At 33.5% G+C, this 11,539-nt stretch overlaps 1 protein-coding gene across 2 annotated transcripts; it reads right to left on the bottom strand.

The window, feature by feature from the left end:
• Positions 1 to 3,206: 3,206 nt before the first annotated feature.
• On the bottom strand, positions 3,207 to 11,437 carry LOC21407021 (kinesin-like protein KIN-14J). 2 transcript variants are annotated; one of them, XR_002903631.1, is made up of 23 exons: positions 11,222 to 11,437; positions 10,282 to 10,380; positions 10,013 to 10,170; positions 9,775 to 9,873; positions 9,178 to 9,382; positions 8,895 to 9,019; positions 8,719 to 8,802; positions 8,509 to 8,586; positions 8,326 to 8,418; positions 8,197 to 8,226; positions 7,440 to 7,781; positions 7,277 to 7,358; positions 6,878 to 6,973; positions 6,611 to 6,784; positions 6,370 to 6,476; positions 6,108 to 6,286; positions 5,778 to 5,942; positions 5,425 to 5,678; positions 5,113 to 5,276; positions 4,295 to 4,938; positions 3,902 to 4,008; positions 3,658 to 3,793; positions 3,207 to 3,236 (listed from the first exon to the last, which is right to left on the bottom strand). XR_002903631.1 is itself a non-coding variant. In XM_024176041.1 (22 exons), exons 2-22 carry the CDS (start codon positions 10,370 to 10,372, stop codon positions 3,726 to 3,728), a joined length of 3,345 nt encoding a protein of 1,114 aa, XP_024031809.1. In that variant the 5' UTR covers positions 10,373 to 10,380; positions 11,222 to 11,437; the 3' UTR covers positions 3,382 to 3,725. The 2 variants fall into 2 exon arrangements, 1 of the variants encoding a protein (XP_024031809.1); XM_024176041.1 differs by lacking the exon at positions 3,207 to 3,236 and having other exon boundaries at positions 3,382 to 3,793.
• Positions 11,438 to 11,539: the final 102 nt, after the last annotated feature.

Below are 11,539 nucleotides of genomic sequence, written 5' to 3'. Positions count from 1 at the left end.
ATATATATATATATATATTTTTTTTTTTTTTTCTCCAAAGGAAGTTAGCAGTTAGAGTTTTATGTAGGATTAATTTATAAATGTTTCTGAGAAATGGACTGATTTCATGTTGCCTCGTCTCGATTTTTTATAAGTTGTTGAGCTACCTCAACTACAAGAATATCATACAAACCATTTTTTTTTTTTTTTTTTTCTCCAAAGGAAGTTAGCAGTTAGAGTTTTATGTAGGATTAATTTATAAATGTTTCTGAGAAATGGACTGATTTCATGTTGCCTCGTCTCGATTTTTTATAAGTTGTTGAGCTACCTCAACTACAAGAATATCATACAAACCACCCGTTAGTTCATATTTGTCTATAATACTAATTAAATACTAATGTGGGCTTCTTTAGGACTTTTTAGGAAAATAGTAGAAAATATACCAATATGAGAAGCTTAAAAAAGTATATAGATCATTTTTTAATTATAGAAATTAATATGTCATAACTTGTCAAGTTATGGTTCATAACCAGATAAGTTATGGAAAAACTTGTCAAGTTATGGTTTATAACCAGATAAGTTATGGACAATAACTTGTTAAGTTATGGTTCATAACCAGACAAGTTATGAACAAAAACAGTAATTTGGTCTATTTATTAACTTATGTAAACTATTAGCTTATTAATTTTAATTAATCTCAAATCTGGACCTATTTTCCTCATTCTCCATTTTTCTATTTAATTGTATGGAAAGCCTCAATAAATTAGGATTTTCCTATTGGGTCAAGTCATTTAGGGGCAAACGGATTATTTATGATGAAGATGATGAGCATTAGTTGTAATATCATATATACCCTAAATTATTGATCTTATTGCAACTAAAGTAGTCCAACTATTCTATCACGTATTATAAAGGCAATTATCACTTTATAACTTGTTATGGGTAACAAAGAGATCACCAAGTTAGATCAAAATATTATCAAAATATTCCACTGAAACTTGTAGAAATAACAAATATCGATAAAATAAAAAATCCATCACAATAAGCAAATTAAACAAATACTCCATCACTTCTACTAAAGAATTTAAAGGATTTTTTTAGGGAATTTAGAGAATTTTTTAATGTTTTTTTGTCTAATTTGTGTGCATATAACTCCACCAAAGAAGCAAAATCGAGTTCCACAATAAATAAATTTTTTTACTCTTTCGACATATCCAGCACCTCTAGCATAGATTCTTATTTATATATATATATATATATAATAACAAACTTCTAGAATCTTCCAAATCTACCATTTAGAAATTACAAATTTGACAAGAAATCAAATAAAAAAATGAAACTAAAAAAAAAAAATTCTAATAATGTATATCATTGCTCCAATCTTCGTAAACTTTTAAAGTAAAATAGAACCATTGAATTGAACCTTGAAAGAGGAGAATAATGAAACAATTCTTTTATGTGATAAATAGAATAATAATGAAACTTTAATTTCTTCGTCTAAGTATTGCATGTTCTTGCAATATCAAAATAAGTGATGAAAATATCAAAATAAAGTTTAATAAGTGATGATTTTCAAATTTTCTAATAAGTGATGAAAATATCAAAATAAAGTTTATACTTATTGAACCTCTATTAAACATATGGCACTAGAGTTCCTAATTTATAAATTGAAACAATAGGTTCCCAAACTCTCATTTTCTTCGTATTTAGGGCCCGTTTAGTTTGTTGATTCGAGTTAAGATGTGACTTTATGTGAGAGCTTTTTATTATAGTAAAAAGTTAGATGTGACTGTTTATGAGAATTTTTTACTGTAACAAAACTCGAATCGGTGAAATAAACAATCCCTTAAATATCTATTCTGAAAATTTAGACAACTTTTTATCACATCAAGTAGTTAAGCGAGAGTGTATATATATATATATATATATATATATATATATATATATAAACAAGTAAACCCGAACTAGGAATAATGCTATGTTAATGTCCTAATGTGGTTTAGATTGATTAAGAATTGTAGTTTTTTTTTTTTTTTGGATTTTTGCTTTTGTATTTCATTTTTTTTTTCTCTTGGACTCGTTTGAATTTGGAGAAGCTTCCTTCCCTAAAGAAATGGTACTCTGATCTTGATGAACCAATAATGTGAAAGCACGCATTTTAAGTACACATTTTGGACAAACTACTTTTGTTTACAAATGCTCGTATACATCTAGTGATCCTGTACATTCAGTCTATAGTTCATATTTTAGATGATTGGTATACGAATTTAAGAGAATTGTGCACCACTTGGGGGTATTCTTAAATCCCATAAAACAGTTCTTGGGGGTATTTTAGCTCGGGATTTTGTTTTTCATTTGTAATAGGAGTGATTTTTACCCCAATTAGTTTGGGCTATTGTTTTTTTTCAAGACCCGATAGATTCTTTTACGGTTTTTATCGATGCTATGAGTTTCTTGGGGCCCGTTTAATTCGCTGATTCGAGTTTTTAATTCGAGTTGAGATGTGGTTTTATGTGAGAACTTTTTACTGTAGTAAAAAAGTTAGATGTGATTATTTCAGAGAGCTTTTTACTATAGCGAAACTCGAATTTTAAACTCGAATCAATGAAATAAACAGGGCCTTGATATATCGGATTGTTTACATCAACTATAGAGAATATGTTAAAGAGTCATGTGTGTGCTTGATTTTTTGAGTACCTCTTTGAGTGATTTCCATTCGTGGAGTCCGATACACACTATTTTTTCTTGAAGCTTCATTCGAGTTTACTTATGGAACCGGTTATCTACGGTGTCGTGTTTCCTATAATGGATGTGTGTATGAATTAGTATTTATAATGCCTTTAATATTTTGAAATATATTATCCATTTCAAAAAAAAAAAAAAAAAAAAAACTTTGAAATCAGGGGGAAAAGAAGTCGTAAGAGAGATGGAAAAGGTAAAAATATATTTTGGAAATTCTTAGTTAATATATGGAAGTGCATTTGTAGCCAATAAAGGAAAAATAAAAACTTGTGTTAGGGGGAAAAAAAAGTTGAGATAAAAAGAAAACGCAAAAAGAAAAAGCTGTTTTTTTTCTTTTTATTTGAGAATCCTTAACATACATCCGTTACAAGAACAAAAACTACTAGAGGTAAGTAGTAACACATGCACTTTCGAGCAAAAAGCAATTAGCAACACAATAAAAGAATTGATGTTACAAAACAAGTTCAGACGGAAACCCTTTTATTGCCCACCTTCTTTTTGAGTCCTTGACGATGCTAAGGAAACAATAAAAAACTAACGCTACATTAGTCTTGACAATGATAATAACAACAAAAACAAATAAGATAGCACCAAAAAAAAAAAAAAAAAAAAAAAAAAAACCCCAAAAAAAAAAAAAAAAAAAAAAAAAAAATCCGTTAATCCATTATGATAACAGCGGGACACAATATTCACATGGTAAGTAATACTATCAATCAGATGTCTTGTGATCAATAAGTGGATGATCTTAATCAGTGGCAATGCCCACCAAAAGGAATTGCAGCTTACACTCAGGGATCTTCAACTACTTTTAAAACCACCCATAAAAAATAAGTTACACTATGACCCTTGAAGTGCATATTTTTACAGGTTTTCAATTGCCTCTTCAAATATTAGACAAGTGAAAGCAGCAGAAGAAGAATTGGAAATACAAACTACCTTAGCTTCCTAAAACAATGGTGCATTAAAAACAGGTCTAGCAAATCTACTGCTATCCAAATTGCCAGTTACTGCCATTTTCTGAGAGACTTCGTTGCCGAGGAGCTGCCTGCAGTAGCAGTGGGTTTCTTAGCACCTGGCATGCATAAAGACAAAATGGAGTTGAGCATCAACAAATTACCACTACTAGTCATCAATGGGGTCAGAACTCTTAGAATTAGAGGCAGAAAAGAAGATGACATACTGGACAAAACTTTCGAGGTTGAGGAACTTCGGGACAATGACAATCGAGATGATTTCATTGACGCCAGCTTCTGAGGAGGCCTTGGGAGTTTAGATGGTAGAGTTAGCCTGCTTGCAGACAGATAAAAACAACTATATATCAATTTCATTTAAAGGAGGTCCAATAATAACTAGCCGAGCCAAATGATTTTTTTTTTTTTCTCAAAACCAAGTATTCGCATGTTAGAAGCAAAGAAGAGTCGTTAGATATAGGACGGAGAAGGATTGGAGGTCATTCGAATGGGAATTTTAGCATAGTTGGACAACCAAATATGACAAGTTCATTCAGCCATTCATCATCAATCGCAAAATGGGGACTGTAGATATATCTTCCAGGAGAAAAGAAAATACTCACTTCTGTGTGTTCTCAGATTGTTTTCTTTCTGCTTGACTGGTCTCTGTCTGGGTTTTCTCAGATTGTTTTCTTTCTGCTTGACTGGTCTCTGTCTGGATTTTCTTAGATTGTATGGAGTCTGTTTGACGCTTTTCAGCTTGCCCATTATCAGCTTTCGTGTTTTCCAGTGGTTTTGCTACTTCAGGGAATAGAGTGTACTCCACAACGCTGCTTATGGAACCATCGGTTTCTGTTCCCATTGAAAGACCACCATCAGATATATCACTCAGTCTCTCCTCTGAATCCCCATCTCCAAAGCCCAAGAGCTCAAAGTCCTCATTTAAATTCTGACTTGCATCTCTTCTCATACTCGACTGAGTGGAATTTTCCTTTAGATTTCTGAAGTCATCGACCGACTGCTGCGAACCAGCTTCAGACTGTTTCTCACTATATTCTGAACAATTGTCCATATCAGAAGCAGCTTTTTCACTTAGTGCTGATCCTTTCCTATGGCTCTGTCGAGGAGTCCCTATTGATTGCCTTCTTGGAGATGAAGATCCATATCTTAGTGAACTCATACCATGCTTCACGCCATTGCCATTGGCCTTCAGCAACTGGTCAATCTCCTCATCTTTCTTCGCAATCACATCCTTAAGGGACGCCACCTGACAGATCAAGAATTTAAAATTGAGAAATACAATGGTATTAAATATTCCACATTCAGACTGAACGTAAGTGAATACCATTAATTTGTAAGGGGGCATAATATTTAAGATTTTAGTTTACAAGGTGGAAAACCAGTATAGCTAATTTCACATGTCTAAGAAAAGAGATAAAACCTGTTCCATGAGTTCTCTAACGTCTCTTCCCTCTTTGTTGCTTCGTGCAGCACCTAATTCAACACCAGAAACCCTCTCCGCAAATTTCAAAGTACTTATAGTTTCAGAGTAGGATTCTACATCAGGATTCAACTGTACAAACATAAGAGTTTTCGCTTGACCACCTACAATAAGGATAAAGGGATATAACAGATTTAAAGAAATGAATCTTCAATAAAAGTACTTGGCGTTATAGAATCAAACTAGGTACGTGCAGCACAAAAAATGAGTATACAATATTATTGAAACTGAGAACCGGAAAAGAGAAATTACCTAAAGAGCTCTGAAGGACTTGAGTTAATTTGCTATTTCTATATGGCACGTGAGAACTCTTTTGTGCTAGAGCAAAGATCACATCTCCAAGAGCTGATAGTGACTTATTTATATGTTGTGCCTCCCGAAGTCGATCTCCAGTGGCTTCAGATCGATCAACTCTCTCACTACCAGCAAGATCTACCAAATGTAAACTACCACGTAGAAGGGTATCAGTCTTTAGGTCCGTGCCACGAACATGGACAGTAAGAACACTGCATCATTTTGTCAAGAAGAGACAATGCTTCAGGGATAAATTCAATATGCCAAAGTGAGTGGGAAAAAAAAAAAAGCCTTTGTAAGGAGAATAAAACCTGTGGGATCTGCTACTCCTTTCGTTCAGGGCTGTTGCACCAACTGCCCTATTCATTAATCCAATATTCATCAACTCCAAGACATCTTTAGTTGAATTAACAAGATGCATACTTGCATCAGGGACAGCTAACCCATTTGGTTGGGTAGTACTCCAAATCCCAAGTGTGTGCAAGTTAAAGGAAAAAAAGAATACCAAAATAAAGCAAATAACCAATAACTAGAATATAAATAAACTAATAAAAGCAATAACCAAGCAGCATTATGTCATATCATGAATTAATTCAACCAAGATAATAAATGAAAATACATGACAAAGAGATGAAGGATATCTTTTCTGAGAACTCTCATTTGAGAGTAGGTCACGGACTTGTTCATTGTATATCTCAACCATTTGAACACCAATTTCATAAGCAATAGAGCTCTTCCTGCTTTGAGAGATTTGAAAAAGATCATTAAGTGCTCGATAGTTGACACCCCAGTCCACTGTTGATGATATGCTAGGCCCACTCTGGGATAGAAAAAGAGACGTGTTGAACAAAAGTATAACAATCGTAGATACAAAATGTGAGAAAATATTAACAAATCACGTACCATTGTATAGGTCTTTCCTGACCCCGTTTGACCGTATGCAAATATACATACATTGTATCCATCAAGGACAGATCGGATTAATGGTTGAGTGTCTAAGAAAACCTCCTCTGTAGACATTTATCATAAGCAATATGTCTCATTATTAATAGTACTAATAAAAGCAAAAGGCAGTTGGAATAGCATGGAGAACAAAAGCAGAATCTTGAAAATTATTTTTTAGGTAAGCTCGGGAAGTTAATACCTTGGGTAGCTGTAGAACCAAACACTTTGTTGAATTTGAAGAGCCTATGGCTTCCTTGTTTGGAGGGGTTTGCAATGACTAAATCACCATTCTCTCCAACGTATTCTATTGCAGTGTGTTTCTTACTTTGCCCTGGAAGAAATGGTCTTATGCGACAGTACACTCTAATATTACCTGCAAGAAGATACATATACAAAAATGATAAGCTAGCAAGCAGGAATTACATGGAGCTGAAAAGTTAACCATCAAGTATGATAAGCAATGTACCTTTTAAATCCTGAACCTCATTGTACAATCTTCTATTTTCTGCAAGAACTACATGATAATTTTCAGCAGCATCCGCAAGTCCTTTTAGCTTTAAACCTATTGTAGATATAAAAATACATATGCATTATGAAATGGCTAGACATAAGAAGAATAAAACAGCCAAAAAAAAAACAAAGGAAAGAAACACCAACGGATGGAGGGAAAAAAAAAGAGGGTAAAGAAACAAACTAAATCATCGAATAATATAGGTGGTATGGTAAGGTTGCCAGACTCATAGTATTTAGCTTCAAGTTTGTCTCAGAGAGATTATTATAATAAAGGTGAACCCTGTCCTACGATCTTTTAAGTTTAGTAGAGAAAAAAACCATTAAATAAATCAAGCAAGCAAAGGTCAAGTACCTAAGTAATTGAATTCTTCGGAGCAACTTCTTTTGTTCTTCAAGATTTCATGTTTTGTCGACTCTAGTGCAGCTCTTAATTCCTACATACCATCATTAAATAAACCTTGAGAATCGACATAAACACATTATAAAGTTAAAAAGTCATAATAATTAAGCCATACCTGTAATGCTCCAAATTGGAAGTTTACAAAGCTTTGGTAAGTACGCTCTTTCCTTTTCCATCGCCTTGATTTAGATTCCGCAAAGGATTCTAATTCTTTCACCTTCTTCTTTGAATCGATTAATTCTCTCTCAAAATCTTTTAACTTTTTGTCGAACTCTACTTTTGCCTCGTTGGCATTTTCCTCTAACTGCAAACAGTGACTTTCGTGTCTTTTTCTAGTCAATTCTAATTCTTGTTCAAGTCTTGAAATCTCACTTTCACGATGTTCCTTTTCTCTCGTTATTTTCTCCACGTCATTCTCTTCAAGTTTTTTCTTTTCCTCTAGCTTTAATTTTTCAGACTGTATACACAAACATACGATTAAGAAAATATATAAACAATTTAAAAAAAAAGCACTGAACTTTGCATATCAAAGTTTATTCCATTTCCACAAGTACAAACAAGTAAATATTACAAGTTGGTTGACAACCCTTTTAGGATTTACAATAATGGAATCATGTTAGCCAACAGCAAAATCATTGATTTTAATCATACATGCTAACAATATGTTAGTTTGTATTTTTTTTTTTTAGTTTATGAAGTCAAGAGAATCATTCTTTTTCAGAATGGATGTTAGAGTATCTGGTATGAATTGGGCAAACCAAACAAGAAAACAAGAATTCAAGCAAAAAGCACCACCAAACTTTTTTCTAAAAGCTAATATGTGAACAAGCTAGAGAAAGTCCAAAAATTGAATTCAGAGTACAAGCCATCACCTTTATAAGCTGAAGCTGATCCAAGACAACCTATACAAGTTAAAAATAAATTTATTTAATAAATTAGGGAAATAACTAAAAGTCAACTATTCAATTAGAACGTGTAACTAAAATCTGTGTTTGAACTACCTCATGTTCTTCAGTTGTCCCCATCGCAAGGGTTTCAAGAACTCTGAGTTTTGCTTGATACTTCTCCTCACGAGCCTTAAAGAGATTGTTGTGCTACAAGCACGAAACAAGACAAACACTCAGTACTGATAGCACTTTATGAAAGTTGTGTGTTTTGGTAAGAGAGCTACAGTAGCATTTTACATTTTTGAATTTGTTTGCTTGATATGAGATTCGCTGCTCAATCACTTGCATGACTTTTCTCAACAGATACGCAACACGCTGAGCAACATATTGATAAAACAAGTTAGAGAAAGGAAAAAAAAAAAAGGGGGCAAAATGCACAGCATGGAAATAGGAATTCAAGTTGGTAACCGTATTAGAAATTCATTCTTGCATCTATTATCAACATACATTAGGAAGATCCCCATTCTTCGTTTGGATGCTATCTTCCAAAATCTGGTTCACCAGATTAAAGAAAGATTGAGTGGATGTGTTCTGCGCAAAAGATCAAAACACACATGAGCATTGTCAAGTTGACATTTTCTGAGCAAAAAATTAGAATTATGACCGGAAGTTCAGGAGCTTACGTCCAAACTATGTGAGTTAATGAATTCCAAAATCTTATCATCAGAGAAATCTGCATGATACCCTTGTCTTGATAACACCTCATGAACCTTCTGTCCAATTACTTGCACAAAAGCAGGTGATGGTTCTAAAACATAAGGGAAAAAATATAAGGAATGAGTAAATAAGCAATACAAAAATTCATACACCAAACAACAAAATAATAAATTTAAGTGTGTATAAAATGCAGGTTCCTCTCTCCATTCCCACCTTACAATTCCCTTTTAAAGTAACCAAAAAGAATACCTAATAAAACAGGAGAGGAATCTGTTAAACTTCTTTGCATTCCGCCTCCATTTTGGACTCCTGAAGAATCCATACCCTTCAATGATTCTACCTCTGACAAATCCCATTTCTTTCTTGAATGAGTTTCATCATTCTCTTCCTCAGAACCGTAATCAAAAGCTGCTCTGAGTGTACTAAGACATTGCAAAACTGGAGCCAAAGATCCCTGCAAACAGTCTCATACCATTATTCACCTTGAGAGAAGCTAAGAGGGGCAAAAATTAGGAAAGATCCTAGTACAAACCATAATTGCGTACCAAATAATGGTTCAAGACTGAAAATAAATTTCAAGTTGGGAAGTTGTACATAACATAATACCTAACCTTAATTAGTGGTTTAAGGTTTTAGAGTATGGCAATTCAACATAAAACTATTGCCATGAAATCAGACTGCAATACTCCAGAACTGCTTTACGGCCCCCAGAGAAAAAATAATAATAATAATAATAATAATCCCAAAAAGCCAAAAACAAAAACAGTGAACATAAACCACTGAAAAGGGGAGGGGGGAGAGAGAAAAAAGGGAAAAATAAAAAAGAAAAAAAGAAACTTTACATACCCGCTCTAGATCTGAAATCTCAAAGCTAGGCAAACCTAATTCATCCATAGCAGCAAGAAACCTTTTAACATTAGTGGCATCTGGACCAGAGCTGGCAACCTAGGTAGAAGTACAAATGGAAGAAAAAAAATGAACTTGGAATACAAAACAAAATGCCAATTACATACTGTAAATTAAATTTATTCAAAAATATTAAGAGACTACAAAACAAATTTTCAAACAGAAGTAATAATACTACCATTTCTACCGAACCAGGACATAGTTTATTCAAAATACTGCACAAAACAGTGCCATCAATCAAGGACACCCTTATCTCCTCCCTTGATGCTTCCGGTGACAACCTCAGATGAGGAAGCATGTCATCTAACCACTCCACCAGAGATGATATTTGATAACCTAAACACGAATAATGAACTCAAGTTTAAATGTAGATCATAAAGAACGAGGCTACCAAAGCTACCAGCTCTATAAGAAAACAAAGATTATCCCACATCAGATATTACTTACCCTGAGACATGTTGCCAAACTTTTCCTCTATTCCAGCATTTTCATCATACGTTCCATTTTCACTTGTGTGTGGCTGGGAGTTGATGTTCATGACGAAACCTACAAAAATACCCAGTTTCCAATTTCCATGATCAAATCCTATGCATGGAGCTACTGGGAAACAGAATCATAAACCTAAGAACAAATAAGGAACAGAAATGAAAAAGTGAATGAGGCACGAATCTGCTATCATATCACCACGTGATTGTTCATAAGTGCCACATAGGTAATATCAAATAACATCAATAGCAAAATTCTCAACTGAAAACCATACTTCATAACTCCGAATCATTACGGACCATCCTCATTTTAACTAGGCAACCAAGTTTTCAATTGGGATAAGAATTTTTACTTCATTTTCTTCTGAATTACAATACGCCTTAAAAAAAAATGTGACAGTAAATTATTCGCACCAAAATATGTTGCTTCCTATAAATACAACTACAAAAAATCCCTGAGCTAAGCGGCTAAGCTTCATTCTATAGATTGCAAGAATAAAAATTAAAAAATAATAAATAATTTTTAAAGTAGATGCTTTTCTTCTCCCACACTTTCACATAGCAAATTTTACATTCAAATAAAGTCAATTTATTCTTTTTCGTTTAAAATTACTTGAAATTCTGCTTCTTCTTTAAAGAAAACAAGTAGATTGCAAATACAACCCCCATTTCTCATCTTTAATCTTATACCGAAACCATCAGGAAGAAAAATCCCAAAAAAGCTCAATTCTTAAAATCCGAAGCTCCAGAATTCAAATTACCAAACTACATTGTCAATTCCCAACAGCGCAAACGTATAAAGCAAAAAAAAAAAAAAAAACGAGACCTTCACAACCAGATCCACGCAAAATCCCAACATTTCTCAAGCACACAACCATGTACGAAAGGGAAATATCACGAACCTTAAGCGACATAAACCGCTAGGAGCTCCGAGATCGGAGGATTCGAGAAAAAAGAAAAATTTGCCGGAGAGAAGGAAAATGAGATTCTCAGAACTGATCCGCTTCGAACAATGTACGGAAAAAACAGATTCTTTTCCTTTCCTTTCTTTTCTTTTATTTTCTTTTCTCGAAAAATTCAGCTCCAAGATTTCAGAGATTAGAACAGGAGAGAGAGAGAGAGAGAGAGAGGACCTGGACGAGAGTGGTTTTTGTTTTCGAGTTTGTTTTGTTTCAGAAAAAAAAAAAAAAAAAAAAAAAAGGTGGAAAAAAAATGGGTTT

The sequence above is a fragment of the Morus notabilis genome, unplaced genomic scaffold (genome assembly GCF_000414095.1).
Source record: "Morus notabilis unplaced genomic scaffold, ASM41409v2 Scaffold297, whole genome shotgun sequence".
Lineage (NCBI taxonomy): Eukaryota > Viridiplantae > Streptophyta > Magnoliopsida > Rosales > Moraceae > Morus > Morus notabilis.
Note: the sequence above shows the minus strand (reverse complement) of the source record. Positions and strands in the feature narration are given on the sequence as shown.